Genomic DNA, 19,130 nt, shown 5'->3' with positions numbered 1-19,130 from the left:
TAAGCGTTGTGCCAGAGGCTCATGCGATGGTCAATTTAGAACAGGCCTTGGTTTAGGCGGCCAATGTGCCTGCTGTAACAGGTGGAAGCCTCATTCAAATATTTAAATTGGAGCACTTAAGACGCATTTGGATCCCCCCCAATGCAATTTTGGCCTTTCGCTGGGATTGAGCATTTAACGGCCAAACCAGCGACCCTTAAAGAGACAGCTGCAGGACGCTCCAGAAAGAGAACAGTTGTCCCAATCAGTTGAGTGGAGCTCGTTGGCCAGTTTGCTCTGCTGTCCAATGATGTTTGTGGAGCATGAATCCTGGTCTCAGAAAAATCTTTCTGCCTGCTACCGGACCCCACCCCCTGTCAAACATGCCATAGCCCCCACCCCCTCGCCCCACCCACTCCAACTCTGGGATTGACCCTCCTCTTTTATTGATACTTCATGCTCTGTGGAGGAGCTGCCATATTTCCTGCCCCCTCCCCAATCAGCGAGCTGCCCTCCTGCCCCCGCTCAATGCTGACAGGTTGCCATGCGTATTAAACCGAGTCCCCACTAGGAAAATGGGTGGAGCCTCACGCCCGACATCATAATCGAAAATCACCCCCTCCGCCCCAACCCATGATGTCTCAATTATTGCGCATTCTCTCTTGCAAAAAAACACATCTCTGTATATAATTCTCTGGTCGCAAAGTGTCAACAACGACTTGCATTTATATAAGCGCCTTTATCGCGGCAAAACGTAGGAAGGTAATCATCAATCAGGCATTACTCTCTACAATCCAACAGGTCTATAATATATAGTAAAAAAGTACAAAAACAGTTGAGAGATAATAGCTCCGATGCCAACAGCAATATGAAATTCTTAGGACAGAACTGAGCAAAACTCAAGTACTACACCAAGCAGTTGCCTCTCCTGAGCCCCACTGCCAATATTCAAACAGAACAGATTTCCTGTACAATGTTCACATCACCCAGGGATGTCCCATGCTAAATACAATATATGGGAAAAGGGGATTTTGTCGATATGTATTTCAGGGGTGCAAAGAAATGAGCAGTGTTCCAAGCAGTGATTCAGTGACGTTACCGCTTCAATAAAACTGGAGACTTAGTGAATGTCCATCTCAAACTAGTGATGAGCTCAAAAGCCAACTTCCTCATCTGGATTGGTGTTTATTCCATTTCACAACTAGTGGGTTCAGCTAACATTACCACCAACCAGTTGAGATCAGACGGATGAATAAACTGGTTTGAGGCAATATGGATCACTTCCACAGTATTTCAGCAACTGAGTAACAGTTACAATGCTGGAAATTCTCAAATCCACTCATATGTGCTATGCAACGTGTAGGTATTATTATAACTTGACAAACCAGCACAGGGGATGTTTCTGCCAATGCAGAAGCAGATAGGCTCCCTGACATACTATTAGTCAAAAAGCTGAAAACTGGGCTCTTTCTGTGCATTGCCCCTGCAACACATATCGACCCCATTTTAGGAGCAAATATATCAGGATCCCCGGTGGTGTTCTAGTGATGTTCTACATCCTATTTGACACCCCAACCTGACTTTTCACCTTAGGCAAAAAAGAAAGAGCTTTTCCTTAATGTGTTGCCTCAGTGACTTTCTGCTTCCAGCATCATCTGAAGTGATATTTACAAACCATTGAAGAAACCTTAATCCACTTCTATTTCAGCTTCACTATAAAAAGGTAAGTATAAATATTATTGTACATTATTTACACGTGTAAAAGCAAAGTATTTAAAGTTAGTAGCTCAGTTCTCGAGTCAGAACGGGAATTTCTTCCGCAGTGGGAGTCCCTTGGAATCTCCGTGTTCAGAACTTGAAGAGACTGATGAAGTCGAGAGGTGAAATGGAAGTGTAGGAGTCCGCTGGGTCATTGGCTGTGCAGGGGTGATTTGTGTCCTAAAAATACAAAGAGAAACATTTTATGACATTTGTAAATGAATGAACCGGGCAATTAAAAAGTTTTAGGAATGAGAACATAGACAGACAGAACTTGCATTTATATAACATCTTTCACAACCAAGGCATCCCAAAGTGCTTTACGACCAATGAAGTACTTTTGAAATGTAGTCACTGTTGTAATGTGGGAAATGTGGCAGCCAATTTGCACACAGCAAGGTCCCTCAAACAGCAATGTGGTAACGGCCAGGTCATCTGTTTTTAGTGATGTTGACTGAGGGATAAATATTAGCTAGGATACCAGGATAACTCTCCTGCTCTTCTTTAAAATAGTGTCATGGATCTTTTACATCCTCCTGAGAAAGTAGACAGGGTTTAATGTCTCATCTAAAAGACGGCACCTCCAGAAGTGCAGCCCTCCCTCAGCACTGTACTGGGACTGTCGGCCTAGTTTTTTGTGCTCAGGTCTGTGGACCACAACCTTCTGATTCAGAGGCAAGAGTGCTGCCCACTGAGACACGGCTGACACCATGTTATCCATGTTAACAAAGTACTCTTGTATTTTCTGATGCTAAACTCAACAGGTCAGAACACTGGATAGGTTTATATCAATATACAGAAGTTGAACATATTGAGATTAACATACTGCAGTCCAGAGATCTTTTATTTTGGAGTTTGAGAGGATCACAGGAAACTACATTTTACCAAAAGGAAGAGAAATGAAGGGGTTGCTGTGATCAGACCCTGTGTGTTGATGAAGCCATCAGCGTACCTTCCAGAAGAGGATGTGGCAGTGTCTACAGAACTGCAGTGTGTCCCCATATTGTTCTTTCTTTGGGTAGCACCTTCCAAGCTTAAAGTACATCTTCTTCCAGTCCAAGTGACCTTTCTCAGATAAAATGAGACGTTTGCGAATCTAGAAATAACATGAAGACAAAAGCTGAGCAGGTCCCTTGAAACATGCTGAAGGGTACAATGAGGCGAGAGTTTTAAATTGAAAGCAGATGTTACTCATGCTTTACATACCTGACGTTCAGTGAAGTGGTAGTGGCACAGTCTCTTCCAGAGAAGACGGTCCTCACTCAGCACTTGCAGGGTCGGTGATGCCTGTCCAAGATTGACAATGTCTCTTCCATCGGACAGCCTTTCCATGATGTTCAACTGCAGGCACATTGGTAGGTCTGTGAGGATCATTCCCGTAGACAGAGGCTGCGAAACAAGAGATAGTGAACTTAGCATGTGACTTAAGGATCTCAAGCATACAGGCCTATATCCTAACTTGCACAAAGTCCCGTTCACCCATCATCCCTATGCTCACTGACCTACATTGGCTCCCGGTCCAGCAACGCCTCGATTTTAAAATTTCTATCCTTGTTTGCAAATCCCTCCATGGCCTCGCTCCCTCCCTATCTCTGTAATCTCCTCCAGACCTACAACCCTCTGAGATATTTGCGCTCCTCCAATCCCCAATTTTAATTGCTCCACCATTGGCGGCCTTGCCTACAGCTGCCAAGCCCTTGAGCTCTGGAATTCCCTTCCTAAATCTAATCCTCCTTTAGACGCTCCTTTGGATGTTGGGGATAATATATTAGCATGGATAGAGGATTGGCTAACTAACAGAAAACAGAGAGTCGGAATAAATGGTTCATTCTTTGGTTGGCAAACAGTGACTAGTGGGGTGTTGCAGGGATCAGTGCTGGGACCCCAACTATTGACAATCTATATTAATGACTTGGAAGAAGGGACTGAGTGTAACGTAGCCAAGTTTGCTGATGATACAAAGATGGGCGGAAAAGCAATATGTGAGGAGGACACAAAAAATCTGCAAAAGGACATAGACAGGCTAAGTGAGTGGGCAAAAATTTGGCAGATGGAGTATAATGTTGGAAAGTGTGAGGTCATTCACTTTGGCAGAAAAAAAATCAAAGAGCAAGTTATTATTTAAATAGAGAAAGATTGCAAAGTGCTGCAGTACAGCGGGACCTGGGGGTACTTGTGCATGAAACACAAAAGGTTAGGTTATGTCTTTGGATGCTCTGATAATGACTCCACGAGGCAATGTGTTGTACTTGAACTGTAATAACTTCAGTCCTTTATTGATAATTCCAGAGTGAGGATCACACCTGGTGGCCTGCCTTTTATACTAGGCCAGGCACACCTGTATGGGTAACCTACAAGTCTCCCACTGCTATGCCCTCTGGTGGCACACCTTGTGATAATACAAACAGTAGCCATGTAGGATACATGACAGATAGTATGCAGGTACAGCAAGTGATCAGAAAGGCCAATGGAATCTTGGCCTTTATTGCAAAGGGGATGGAGTATAAAAGTAGGGAAGTCTTGCTACAGTTATACAGGCTATTGGTGAGGCCACACCTGGAATACTACATGCAGTTTTGCTTTCCATATTTACGAAAGGATATACTTGCTTTGGATTCAGTTCAAAGAAGGTTCATTAGTTGATTCCAGAGATGAGGGGGATGACTTTTGAGGAAAGGTTGAGGAGGTTGGGCCTCCACTCATTGGAATTCAGAAGAATGAGAGGTGATCTTATTGAAACCATTAAGATTATGAGGGGGCTTGACAAGGTGGATGCAGAGAGGATGTTTCCACTGATAGGGGAGACTAGAACTAGAGGGCATAATCTTAGAATAGGGGGCCGCCCATTTAAAACTGAGATGAGGAGAAATTTCTTCTCTCAGAGGGTTGTGGATCTGTGGAATTTGCTGGCTCAGAAAGCTGTGGAAGCTGGGACATTGAATAAATTTAAAACAGAAGTAGACAATTTCTTAAACGATAAGGGAATAAGGGGTTATGGAAAGCGGGCAGGGAAGTGGACCTGAGTCCATGATCGGATCAGCCATGATCGTATTAAATGGTAGAGCAAGCTCGAGGGGCCGTATGGCCTACTCCTGCTCCTATTTCTTATGTTCTTATTATAGCCTACCTCTTTGACCAAGCTTTTGGTCATCTGTCTTAATGTCTCCTTATGTGGCTTGGTGCCAAATTTTGTTTGATAATCGTTCCTGTGAATCACCTTGGGACGTTTTACTATGTTAAAGGTGCTTTATAAATGTCACGTTGTTGTTATAAAATGATGCCATACAAGATAAATTACAAGGGAACTAATCTGCCAATCTTGTTCAACTGGATTACAAGAAGGACTAGCATGGCAAGTGCAAATGACACAATGGTTCAGAGGCTAGAGGTCAGGTAGATTGTTTTGGCAGAATACAACCCACAGTTGAGCATCCTCAGTTGATGGCTAGAGCAATTAATCAAATGTTTTGGGAAGTGTCTGGTAATGTAATTATTGCTGCAATTATTGCCGTGGCTTTTGCAATTTACCTTGATGTATTGCAACAGAATTTGGAACCGAGAATCATGTTCATCATCAGTGTCACAGGATGTAGGGATTCACTCCCTGGTCCTGAAAGCAAAAAGACTCTGGGGCAAATTTCCATGGGTGCTCCCAAGCAGCCAATCTTCATATGCAAATTTAGAAATGAATATTGGCAGTGCAGGACATCACACAGCGCCCAATTATATCCGCACACGCTCATTCACGAGGGAGTCAATGGATAACATTCAAGTTTATTTTTCTCCCCTCCCTAGCTTGAGACGTGGCCCTGCTATCAATTTCGTCAGCACAGACTTGGAATCCTATTTGAGACTTTCCAATTCTGTATAATACACCATGTGGTGCATTCCTCTACTGAGCATTTTGGGGGAATAGAGGGCAAAGGTGAAGGTATTTCACTGTGGAACTTAAAACATTTGGGTCAAGGTGAGTTTAAGGGTTCTTTGGTTTTTCATTTCCAGTCTTGCCCTGTTGTCATTTCTGCAGCACTTTGCTTGTCAGCCGTAGCTCAGTGGGTAGCACTCTCACCTCTGAGTCAGAAGGTTGTGGGTTCAAGTCCCACTCCAAAGACTTGAGCCCAGAATCTAGGCTAACACTCCCACTGCAGTGCTGAGGGAGTTCTGCACTGTTGAGTGTGCCATCTTTTAGATGAGAGTTTAAACCAAGGCCCCGTCTGCGCGCTCAAGTGGACGTAAAAGATCCCTTAACCACTATTTTGAAGAAGAGCAGAGGAGATCCCCTCACCGCCCCCCTCGCCATTGTCCTGGCCAATATTTATCGCCCAACCAACATCACTAAAATAGATGATCTGGTCATTAGTGGGAGCTTGCTGTGCGCAAATTGGCTGCCACATTTCCTACATTACAACAGTGACTACACTTCAAAAAGCTGTGAAGTGCTTTGGGATGTGCTGAGTTCATTAAAGGCACTGTATAAATGCAAGTCTTTCTTTATCACTATTTTATTACAAACTGCAGTGACTGATATACGAGTGAGATCCAAATAGAACCACAGAATAGGCACGCTTTCTTGATTGTGTCTCGGAGTTGCTGCTTGTGACTGTCACTTACCCTGATGATATGAATATTGTTCAGTTGCTGCTGCCAGTGTAGAATGACCTCCATTCTGTAGACCCAGATGTTGATGTTTCCCACAAGTACGCACTTCCCCACACCTTTGACCAGTGCACAGAGGGTTGCATATAGACTGTTCAGCAACTCCTTAATTAGTCTGATATTCTGCTGGTCTTCAAGCACTGAACAAAACAAATTGTTATGTTACCAGAATATTTTTAACATAAAAAAACTGATGCACCAAAAATAGTTTTACTGTAACTTCAGAACGGGGGAGGAGGTTGACTTTTAGGCCTGTAGGAGGTTACAAAGATAGGGAGGGGCAAGGCCATAGAGGGATTTGAACACAAGGATGAGAATTTTTAAATCGAGGCATTTGAAATTGGTTAATCGGATTGTTATTTTGTCAAAAATTGTGAGAATGTCCAAAAAAATTAACTTGAACAAAATACACAAATACGGCAATTGCGTCTCCACGGCAGTGGTAAATAATGGGATCATTTCCACTCAGTCCCCATGTACTAGGTTCTTTATGGGAATCATTGGTGGAATTTATAATCCTCTTCTCAGCCCTAAAGACTTATGGTTGACACATAAATGCTGTAACTATTTGCCATGAACCGTCAAAAAAAAGTTGATTCTAAAAACTAACCCTCCTCCCCCAAAATACCATCACTGCTCAACCTTTAGCATTTAGACTCTCATAGCACGTATTTACACCATGCTCAGGAGATGCTGATGGTTCCCTTATCAATGCAGACTTAAGCTGCACAGTCTGCTATTTATCCATATCTCCAGACAAGTGGATTTGAGCAAAAGGATTTACCAGAACTGCTCACTGATTTTCGAAGGCCTTCTTAATGGATTCTTAACAGTAAAAGAATGCAAACAGTTACACATTTCCTGATTACTTCCCATCATTAGAATGGGACAAGGAATGCGACTGTAAGAATATTTAACTTTCTTTAAAGGTGGTTTGTTTAAGCACACGGCCTGAGTTCCTATGTGCAGTGGCCAGAGGAATTCTGATCGTCTAGATGTTATAAGAACATAAGAAATAGGAGCAGGAGTAGGCCATTCAGCCCTTCGAGCCTGCTCCACCATTCAGTAAGATCATGGATGATCTTTTACCTCAACTATACTTTCTACTTTCCCTCCCTGTCCCCATCTCCCTTGATTCCCTTAGTATCCAAAAATTTAGCTCAGCCTTAAATATACTCAATGACTGAGTATATTCCTCTGGGATAGAGAATTCCAAAGATACACAACCCTTTGAGTGAAGAAATTTCTCCTCATCTCCGTCCAAAAAGGACAATCACTTATCCTGAGACTGTGACCCCCTAATTCTAGACCCTCCAGCCAGGAGAAACAACTTCTCAGCACCTACCCTGTCAAGCCCTCTCAGAATCTTATGTTTTTCAATAAGATCACCTCTCATTTTTCTAAACTCTAGGGAATATAGGCCCAATCTACTCAATCTCTCCTCATTCCAGGAATTAAGTCTAGTGAACCTTCGTCACATCCCCTTCAAGGCAAGTATATCCTTCTTTAAGTAAGGAAACCAAAACTGTGCACAGTACTCCAGGTATGGTCTCACCAAGGCCCTAAATAATTGCAGTAAGAATTTTTTACTCCAATCCTTTTATAATAAAGGCCAACATAACATTTGCTTTCCTAATTGCTTGCTGTACCTGCATGTTAACTTTCAGTGATTCGTGTAAAAGGGACATCCAGGTTTCTCCTCATACTAATATTTTCCAGCCTTTCACCACTTAAAAAATATTCTGTAAAAAGTGTTATCTATGCTCCCAAAATAAAATTTACAGTAAAAATCAAATTAACAATCTTGTAATTTTTGACCATCACTGAGCGTATAAATGGTGAACGCACTTTAGGATTAAATGAACATTTTGTATTACTGCTTAATTCATAATTAGGTATATTTCATCATGAATTAAAGGTGATACATGCTATAAAATCTGCCAAAAACTGATTGAAACTTCAGGAATTGTAGAAATGTTTTACTTTAAATAATATTATAAAATCATTATTTTTTTATTATTTAAAAATGTTGCCATAAAATGCATGATGGGATAGCTTTGTATTTTGGAGACCCAATTTCAAGTTGGCAATTCAGGCAGTGTTGGTGAGGGGGAAGTTCAATAAAGTTACATAATTAAAAGAAAAGCACCACACACTTGTTAATCAGAGTGTGGACGTTAAATGACTCGTGTGCTTCAATTCTGGCCAGTATCATAGAATCTTACATCTTGCCTATGCCGGTTCTTTGAAAGAGCTACCCAATTAGTCTGACTTCCCCTGCTCTTTCCCCATAGCCCTGCATTTTTTTTCCTTTTTAAGTATTTATCCAATTCCCTTTAGAAAGTTACTATTGAATCTACTGCCACCGCCCTTTTAGGCAGCGCATTCCAGATCACAACAACTCGCTGCGTTAAAAAAAAAACTCTCCTCATTTCCCCCTCTGGTTCTTTTGTCAATTATTGCCTTTGTCGATTTGCTATTCTTCTTACTATTTTAATAGATCTAATTTAAGAAGAAGATTAGTGCTATAGACATTACCTCCTCTGTAAACCTTACCTTTTATTAGTACAAAGTATTACCAAGTATTATAAAGTATTTACAGCACAGAAACAGGCCATTCAGCCCAACAGGTCCATGCCAGTGTTTATGCTCCACACGAGCCTCCTCCCACCCCTCTTCATCGAACCCTATCATCATAACCTTCTATTTCTTTCTCCCTCATGTGTTAATCTAGCTTCCCCATGAATGCATCTATGCCTCAACTACTCCATGTGGTAGAGAGTTCCACATTCTAACCACTGTCTGGGTAAAGACATGTATCCTAAATTCCCTATTGGATTTATTAGTGACTATCTTATATTTATGGGCCTTAGTTCGGGTCTCGCCTGCAAGTGGAAACATCTTCTCTATGTCTACCCTACCGAATACTTTCATAATCTTAAAGACCTCTATCAGGTCACCCAGCAATCTTCTCTTTTCTAGAGAAAAGAGCCTCAGCCTATTCAAACTTTCCTGATAGTTATAACCTCTCAGTTCTGGTATCACTCTAGTAAATCTGTTTTGCAACTTCTCCAGTAATATGGAGACCAGAATGGTACACAATTATTGCTCACCTTTCTGCACAACTTTCTCCAGAATGTTCATGTAGTTTTTCTGGGCAATCCCACTGAGGGATGTGAGCTGGGATTTTGCAATGAGCTCCAGCAACTGCAAATAGAAAATTAAGTGGTGTCACAACAAAGCCATTCCTCCAGTTATTCAGCTGTTTCAAATGTGACAGTTTAGGCCATGGCAGCTGTATATATACAGCTCACCCATCATGTATCAAGAGCTTTGTGTGTGAAAGGCTATCAAAGTTGCTAGGAAACAGATAAAGGAGCGGTGTGGGTGGAGGAGGGGGGGGCGTGTGGCAACGGTTAAGTGAAGTTTAGTATGATGAATTCTGGATGCTTCAGAACTGTACAACATTAATCAACGTTTCCCCTAAAATTAATTCATATCACTTCTTAATTAGTACTGAACTACTGTAAAATTGATCCAAGATTCAAAATACTTGGACTGGGAATTAGTTTGTTGCTGAAAACGGTTAAAGGATAGAAATTATCAAAAATGGGAGATTCATAGTGACAGCCATGGACAGCCAGGGTACTTCATCAGGGAAAGTTGGAGGAATTGATGCTTAGCCTTGTGTGGGGACAAAATAGCTTTCAAAAACCACAGTTTTTTGGGGGAAGGGGGACAGTAGGGTAGAAATTTGTCGTCGGCGGTAGAGCAAAACAGGTGGTATCAGATTGGCCGCCCTTTGCGTCACCTCCTAAGACGAATTTCTACCTCACTAACTCCAATAGGTCAGCACTCCGTTCCCGAGTGCTGTGGAGCAATAGTCACAAAATTGTCTGCTACACAAATTAATTCTGTGGACCTCTGTGAATGGAGGAGGAGGAGAAATGAAAGAAAGACCAGCCATCATTCTGTTCATTCATTTACATCACTCCTCCTGTCACTCGAGTACAGAGCATCACTGATGACAAAAGTTTTACGGTCTAGACTGCCTTTTGACCCTTGAAGAGTGCTCAATACTCAGCAGCCTGTATAGGGGAAGTGGGATGGATCTGTCCAGTGTTGTGGCAACAAAGGACTGTTAGCCTCAGGGCTGTTCATATCCAGGGCAGGCAGTGTCTATTCTTCTGTTCATTTATCTTGAATCGCACTTCAAGACATTTATAAATTGCACAGTAGACCTGGGCACAAAAATCCAGGCTGACGCTCCAGTGCAGTATTGAGGGAGCGTTGCACTGTCAGAGACGCCGTCTTTCAGATGAGACGTTAAACCGAGTCCCCATCTGCCTTCTCAGGTGGATGTAAAAGATCCCATGGCTACTATTTTGAAGCAGAGCAGGGGAGTTCTTCCTGGTGTCCTGGCCAATATTTATCCCTCAACCAACATCACTAAAAACAAATTATCTGGTCAACATCACATTGCTGTTTGTGGGGGCTTGCTGTGTGTGATTTGGTTGCTGAGTTTCCTACACTTCAGAAAGTACTTCATTGACTGTGAAGCGTTTTGGGATGTCCTGCAGTTAAAAGATAATCCTTCATGCTAATGACACCACCAGCTCCACTGCGCTTTCACAATCAGGACAGATCTGGAAATAAGTGAACTATCAATTCAGCGTCTGACCCTGAATAGCACCTGTTGATGAGCAGCAGTTAATGAGTCACAAGATGCAAGCTGGAGATGAGTTGGGGGTGAGTGGGGTGGGGGGCGGGTGGGAGCGGAACATGGCAGGAATTCAAAACAGTTCCAGTTCCATCATCACCTATCAACCCACATCGACAACACACTGGGATACTGTATCAGCTGCTGGCTTGATCGCTCAGCGTGATGACTTGACTTGTGATTGATAGCCAGGGCTGCTGCTACAAAGCGCCCTGGTATGACTCAGGGTAACGGATCCCTACTTCAACTGTATGGTGACTAGCGCAAACAGATCAGTTTCAAGGGTTTGTGTTGCAAAACGGCAAAAAATACATACAAAAAAAACTACCCTTAGGGACAAGCACCTTCCTCTCCATGAAGCAGTCTGCCTTCAGAAATGACTCAGCGTTTACCATGATTTACAGGCTGTTGGTCAACAGTGAATAGGACCTTTTATATAGAATTACATAGAATTTACAGCACAGAAACAGGCCATTCGGCCCAATTGGTCTGTGCCAGTGTTTACACTCCACACCAGCCTCCTCCCTCCCTTCTTTATCTCACCCTACCAGCGTAACCTTCTATTCCTTTCTCCCTCAAGTACGTATCCAGCTTCGCATTGAATGCATCTATGCTATTTGCCTCAACCACTCCTAATGGTAGCAAATTTCACATATTCATCAGTCACTAGATAAAGAAGTTTCTCCTGAATTACCTATTGGATTTATTAGTGACTACCTTATATTTATGGCCTGTAGTTCTGGTCTCCCCCACAAGTGGAAACAACTTCTCTATGTCTACCCAATCAAACCCGTTTATAATTTTCAAGACTTCTATTTGGTCACCCGTGTAGAGTAAAGAGCTCCAGCCTGTTCAGTCTTTCAGTAGCTACACTGTTGGACGGAGTATAAATTAAGAAATAATGGAGGCTTGTAATAAAGGAATGGTAATAATGTGGGCGACTTTAACCTTCACATTGATTGGACAAAGCAAATTGGCCAGGGTAGCCTTGAGGAAGAGTTCACAGAGTGTATCCGGGATAGTTTCCTTGAACAGTATGTTGCAGAATCAACCAGGGAGCAGGCTATCATAGATCTGGTACTGTGTAATGAGACAAGATTAATAAATGATCTCCAAGTAAAGCATCCTCCAGGAATGAGTGACCATAACATGGTTGAATTTCAAATTCAGTTGGAGGGTGAGAAAGTTGCTGTCTTCCTTTGGCTTGTTTACCATGAAGGAGCTCCGCATAAAGCATTTGCTTAGGGAGTCTCGTATCTGGCATGCGAACTATGTGGCCTGCCCAGCGAAGCTGATCAAGTGTGGTCAGTGCTTCAATACTGGGGATACTAGCCTGGTCGAGGACACTGATGTTGGTGTACCTGTCCTCCCTGGGGATTTGCAGGATCTTGTGGAGACATCATTGGTGATATATCTCCAGCGACTTGAGGTGCCTTCTATATATCGTCCATGCCTCAGATCCATACAGGAGGGCGGGTATTACTCCAGCCCTGTAGACCATGAGCTTGGCGGTAGATTTGAGGGCCTGGTCTGCAAACACTCTTTTCCTCAGACGGCCGTAGGCTACACTGGCGCACTGGAGGCGATGTTGAATCTCCGCATCAATGTCTGCCTTTGTTGATAAGAGGCTCCCGAGATATGGGAAATGGTCCATGTTGTCCAGGGCCGCGCCGTGGATCTTGATGATTGGAGGGCAGTTCTCCAATCATCAGAGGTATGAGGGCAGAGTTCGCTAAAGTGGACTGGGAAAATAGATTAAAGTATGGGACGGTTGATGAGCAGTGGCAGACATTTAAGGAGATATTTCATAACTCGCAACAAAAATATATCCCAATGAGAAGGAAAAACGGTAAGAGAAGGGATAACCATCCGTGGCTAACAAAGGAAATAGGGGTGGTGTCAAATTGAAAACAAGGGCATACAATGTGGCCAAGACTAGTGGGAGGCCAGAGGATTGGGAAATTTTAAAAAGCCAGCAAAGGACATCTAAAAAAATGATCAAGAGAGGGAAGATAGATTAGGAAAGTAAACTAGCATGAAATATAAAAACAGGCAGTAAGAGTTTCTACAGGTACATAAAAAGAAAAAGAGTGGCTAAAGTAAATGTTGGTGCCCTAGAGGGTGAAACTGGGGAATTAATAATGGAAAACAGGGAAATGGCAGAGGCGTTGAACAAATATTTTGTATCGGTCTTCATGGTAGAAGACATAAAAACATCCCAATAGTGGATAATCAAGGGGCTATAGGGAAGGAGGAACTTAATACAATCACTATCATTAAAGAAGTAGAACTCTGTAAAATAATGGGACTAAAGGCAGACAAGTTCCCTGGACCTGATGGCTTACATCCTAGGGTCTTAAAAGAAGTGGCTGCATTGGTTGTGATCTACCAAAATTCCCTGGATTCTGGGACAGTCCCAGCGGATTGGAAAGCCGCAAATGTAACGCCCTTATTTAAAAAAGGAGGCAGACAAAAAGCAAGAAACTATAGACCAGTTAGCCTAACATGTCATTGGGAAAATGCTGGAGTTCTCTGAGGATGTAACAAACAGGGTGGATAAGGGGAACCTAGTGGATCTGGTGTATTTGGATTTCCAGAAGGTATTTGATAAGGTGCGATATGAAAGGTTACTGCACAAGATAAAAGTTCACGGGGTTGGGGATAATATATTAGCATGGATAGAGGGTTGGCTAACTAACAGAAAACAGAGAGTCAGGATAAATGGGTCATTTTCCGGTTGGCAAACAGTGACTAGTGAGGTGCTGCAGGGATCGGTGCTGGGGCCACAACTATTTACAATCTATATTAATGACTTGGATGAAGGGACCGAGTGTAATGTAGCCAAGTTTGCTGATGATACAAAGATGGATGGGAAAGCAAATTGTGCAAAGGGATATAGACAGGCTAAGTGAGTGGGCAAAAATTTGGCAGATGGCTTTAATGTGGGAAAATGTGAGGTTATCCACTTTGGCAGAAATAATAGAAAAGCAAATTATAATTTAAACGGAGAAAAATTGCAAAGTGCTGCAGTACAGAGGGACCTGGGGGTCCTTGTGCATGAAACATAAAAAGTTAATATGCAGGTACAGCAATTAATCAGGAAGGCAAATGGAATGTTGGCCTTTATTGCAAGGGGGATAGAAGCAGTGAAGTCCTGCTACAACTGTACAGGGTATTGGTGAGGCCACACCTGGAGTACTGCGTACAGTTTTGGTCTCCGTATTTAAGGAAAGATATACTTGCATTGGAGGCTATTCAGAGAAAGTTCACTCAGTTGATTCTGGAGGTGAGGGGGTTGAGTTATGAAGATAGGTTGAGTAGGTTGGGGTCCTATGCTCATTGGAGTTCAGAAGAATGTGAGGTGATCTTATCGAAACATATAAAATAATAAGGGGGCTAGACAAGGTGGATGCAGAGAGGATATTTCCACTCATGGGGAAACTAAAACGAGGCGATTATAGTCTCAGAATAAGAGGCCGCCCATTTAAAATTGAGATTAGGAGAAATTTCTTCTCTCAGAGGGTTGTGAATGTATGGAATTCTCTGCCCCAGAGAGCTGAGGAGGCTGGGTCATTGAATATATTTAAGGCGGAGATATTCAGATTTATGAGTGATAAGGGAATAAAGGGTTATGGAGAGTGGGCGGGGAAGTGGAGCTGAGTCCATGATCAGATCAGCCATGATCTTATTAAATGGCGGAGCAGGCTCGAGGCTCCAGGTGGCCTACTCCTGCTCCTATTTCTTATGTTCTTGTGTTTCTTGATAAGTATATCAGTTTGAATCAGATATAAATCGGCAAAAGCATTAAAGAAATCCAAACCGCTCTGATTAGGATTCAGAAAGGAATGTGACGCACATGCCCATTGTGTTCCGCTGGACCAATGCAATTTACAACGCTGCCTTGTTTTGCACTTGACAAGCAGATTCAATTTCAGATCTGTACAATTTCCATGTTACTGCATCGGATGGAATTACTACCCCTGGAGCCTGAACAATCAGGGATTCATTGTAGTCCCGAGAGGTCCTTGTGATGGTGTAACATTGCAAATTAATAATAAACGAGGTGAAAATAATCTATCAAGATAAAGCGATCAGCTGAAACTTTATTAAGAGAACTGTAAGGGCCACCTACCCGTACTACGTAGTAAAATTTTCTGCCATCAAGTATTGCGCTGGAGAAGTCTAAACGGTTGAAAGCTTCGCCCAAGGTGCAATATCCGTGACGCTGGGAGAGAAGGAACAGATTGTCAATATTGTTGGTACAGATCTGATTAATACAGGATCTTTGAACATGCTGCTGTTAATTATATTGATATAACCCAATATTACTTACCTCTTTTGTGCTTCCTTTGTGAACAGAGATCCAAGTGTCTTGGTGAAAATCTGAGTGTAAAGACAAAAATTGCAGCCATTATTTGTTAACTGCAATCATAGTCCCAGTAAAACTCAAAAGTTCCACTTGTTGTTAAAAGGAATAAATACATGCACATTTGTCTGTGTCAACTGTGTCTCAGTGGATAGCACTCTCACCTCTGAGTCAGAAGGTGGTGGATTCAAGTCCCACTCCAGAGACTTGAGCACAAAAATCTAAGCTGACTCCAGTGCGGTACTGAGGGAGTGCTGTCTTTCAGATGAGATGTTAAACCGTGGCCCTGTCTGCTCTCTCAGATGGATATAAAAGATCCCATGGCACTATTTCCAAGAAGAGTGGGGGAGTTATCCCCGGTGTCCTACAGCTAATATATATGCCTCAATCAACATAACAAACAGTTTATCTGATCATTATCACATTGCTGTTGGGAGCTTGCTGTGTGAAAATTGTCTGCCATGTTTTCTACATTACAACAGTGACTGCACTTCAAAAGTACTTAATTGGCTGTTGAGCGCTCAGGGATATCCTGAGGTCGTAAATGGTGTTATATAAATGCAAGTCTTACTTTTTCTTTTATATATCTATTTATCATCATCTACTAGCCCTTGTTGACTCAATTGAATTTGTTTCATTTTTATTAACACTTATTGGCCCCAAGTTTCCACATGATTTGCTCCTGATTTTTAGGAGCAACTGGTGGAGAATGGAGTATCTTAGAAATCGCAATTCTCCACATTTTTTTTTCTGCAGTTCTAGTCAGTTAGAACAGTTTCACTTTGGAACAGAATTTTTTCTTCAAAAGGGGGCGTGTCCGGCCACTGACGCCTGATTTGAAAGTTTCCACAGTGAAAACGTACTCCAAACTAACTTAGAATGGAGCCAGTGAAGATTTTTGTAGGCTTGAAAAAACCTTGTCTACACATTAGAAAATCAGGCGCAGGTTACAAATTAGGCGTCCGGAACGAGGTAGGGGGGGGGGGGGGGTGGGAAGTCATTACATTCTACAATAAATCCTTAGTTATACTTATACAAATATTATACAAATAATTCCAACCTGAATAAAAATTTATAAGCAAAGAAAAGTTTAAATAAACCATGTTCCTACCTGTGTGGAAGTGCTTCAGGCAGGCCCATCAGGCAGGGAGAAGGCTGCAGGAAGCCTCACAAGTTGAGGCAGCCGTTCCCGACGGCAGGGGGGGGGGGGAGGCAGTGAGGGCCCGACCGACAGCAGCGGGGGGGAGGCAGGGAGAAGGCTGCAGGGAGCCTCACAAGTTGAGGCAGCCGTTCCCGACGGGCCCGACCGACGGCAGGGGGAGAAAGCTGCAAGAAGCCTCAGTGCTGATCATGGAAGGGCAATGTGGTTTTAGTAAAAAATTTTAAAAATTGAACAGCTACAAAGAACTACAAAAATGGCCGAGTGCCAATGTTTCCTTCACACTGCGCGTGCGCGAACGCTCCAACGCGCACTTGCAGGGTTGCCGGCACGAAAAAAACTCATTTAAATGGTACCCGCCCCCTCCTACTTACAAAATCGGCGCGAGTGGTAGGCTCCGCCCCCTGGGCGCCGCGCCAAGCAGACATCGAGCTGCAAAGCGCTCGAGAATAGTGCGTTTTTTTTCAGGCGCCGTTTTCGGCGCAAAAAAACAGGCGCCCAGCTCAGAGGGGCGCCTGTTTTGCTGCGTGTGGAAACTTGGGGCCACAGAGTGGCTCTGGACAAATTCACTTCATGATGCTAAGGGGGAGAAATTCGGTATTGCCCCGTTTGGGGGCATTAACAGTCGGAGGTGCGAGACTTAGTGCCAGGCGCTGAAGTCTCTCCCCTCTCCAGAAATTCGGGTTACCGCCCCCCCCGGAAGGAAGTGGGGTGCTAAATCAAACACTCCACTTCCTTCCTGGGGTTCTAACAATGCAGACGCCTCCGCGTCTGAGGGGCTCTTCCCTTAATTAAAGGGAAGAGCCCATGCTGCTGACTCTGCAGAAGAAAAAGGGACCTACTTGGACCAGAGGGTGCTGCGCGATTAGACCAGCATTAAAGAGGAGTGCCGGGCTGAGTGATTGTGGCCAGGACCCCGCGAAGAAACCGGATCAGGAGCGACAATAAGACGGTAAGTTTTTAAACAATTTTCACTCGGCCATCTCATCGTTACTTTTCGCCCCGGTAGCGACCAGCCACCTGACACGTGTCCCCTGAAGCTGCTGGTGTTTTCGCCCCGTGCTGCTGCAGGGGGTGAAAGCCAATTTTGGAGCCGGGGCGTGAATGGGGCAATGCGCGCGGCGATGATGTCACGATCTCCGAGCGCAGGAGATCAGGGCGCACATTGGCAGCGCCGTCGCTAAACTCCCGCCTAATATGGCGGGAGTCGTCGTCAGTGCTGTCCGATCGTTACCCCATTTACTTGGCCGAGGGCACTAACCGCAAATGCACCTAATTTCTCCCCCTAAACCTTTTGAAGCATGAGCTTCGATGGGCTGAGTGGCCTTTTCTTGTCCTTAAGTTTTCTTATGTTGTTTCAGTTCATCAAGTCCATTCCCTCCAGAGCATGCACAATCCTGCACCCCGAACCCACCCCCGCCGAGCCTCTCCCCTCTTGAACTCCATTCAAACCATCTCATTTTTAAAGGTGACCAACCACAAGCATCCCTCAAAGATGACAAAGGTTAACCAATCATAGAGCACAGAAGGAGGCCATTCGGCCCATCGTGCCTGTGCCGGCTCTTTGAAAGAGCTATCCAATTAGTCCCACTCTCCTTGCTCTTTACCCATAGCCCTGCACAACTCCAAAATATTAAACCACATTTGCAACCCACCAATACAACTCTGACTAGTTGGATTCTTCAGATGACTCAACATGTTACAGCAATGGACGAATCATTGCAAATTTGATCATCTATATCCAACCTGATCACCTTCAAACTCCTTGGACATATTTATTCAACCTTCCTTTAAAGTAGTTATTCAATATAGTACTCGCTGTTTTTGCTGGGTATTTATATCACACATCTGTGGAAAAGAGTACATTCTGATATCACTTGGGATTAGACAATTAAATCTTTTAAAAATAAAATTAAGAATTTCAACATTCATCTTCCCATTCCTTTTACTCCAGCCCTGAATCAAATGTTTTTAGCAATATAAGGCTGTGCATGGTTGGCAAGTGAATCAGTTTGAGATTTCAGGGTCAGACTAACCCTGGCAGAAAAAACCCAAACTTCAAGAGAAAACTGGCCCTCAAAAAAAGCAGCTTCATCTCTATCACTGTCTAAATCTGGAGAATTTAGGATTTAGTATTAAGATGCAGTGAAAGTGATACTTGTAAAGGCCCTAACCTGAAACCCCTTCAGACTGTAGACTGTCAGTGCATTAAAACATTTACAAGGATAATACCAGAACTAAGAGGCTATAACTGTCCAGAAAGACTGAACAGGCTGGGGCTCTTTTCTCTAGAAAAGAGAAGGCTGAGGAGTGGCCTGATAGAGGACTTTAAGATTATGAAAGAGTTTGATAAGGTAGATGTAGAGAAGATGTTTCCACTTGTGGGGGAGACCAAAACTTAGGGCCATAAATATAAGATAATCACCAATAAATCCAATAGGGAATTCTTTACCCAAAGAGTGCTTAGAATGTGGAACTCGCTACTACAGGGA

The 19,130-nt window shown here is 43.3% G+C and overlaps 1 protein-coding gene across 1 annotated transcript in view; it reads right to left on the bottom strand.

Annotated features, from left to right (window-relative positions):
• Nucleotides 1-664: 664 nt before the first annotated feature.
• The window catches only part of fbxo32 (F-box protein 32), a 29,188-nt gene continuing 10,722 nt past the window's right edge, over nucleotides 665-19,130 (bottom strand). Inside the window, exons 3-9 of the mRNA XM_070888655.1 lie at nucleotides 15,447-15,496; nucleotides 15,246-15,338; nucleotides 9,507-9,600; nucleotides 6,349-6,533; nucleotides 2,944-3,126; nucleotides 2,690-2,833; nucleotides 665-1,917 (exon numbers count right to left, since the gene is read on the bottom strand). Of these exons, the coding sequence (XP_070744756.1) occupies nucleotides 1,828-1,917; nucleotides 2,690-2,833; nucleotides 2,944-3,126; nucleotides 6,349-6,533; nucleotides 9,507-9,600; nucleotides 15,246-15,338; nucleotides 15,447-15,496 (839 nt within the window). The 3' untranslated portion in view covers nucleotides 665-1,827. The remainder of the gene's footprint in view (nucleotides 1,918-2,689; nucleotides 2,834-2,943; nucleotides 3,127-6,348; nucleotides 6,534-9,506; nucleotides 9,601-15,245; nucleotides 15,339-15,446; nucleotides 15,497-19,130) is intronic.

This window comes from Pristiophorus japonicus, chromosome 1, assembly GCF_044704955.1.
Source record: "Pristiophorus japonicus isolate sPriJap1 chromosome 1, sPriJap1.hap1, whole genome shotgun sequence".
NCBI classification, from domain to species: domain Eukaryota; kingdom Metazoa; phylum Chordata; class Chondrichthyes; family Pristiophoridae; genus Pristiophorus; species Pristiophorus japonicus.
This window is presented reverse-complemented; position numbering and strand designations above follow the sequence as displayed.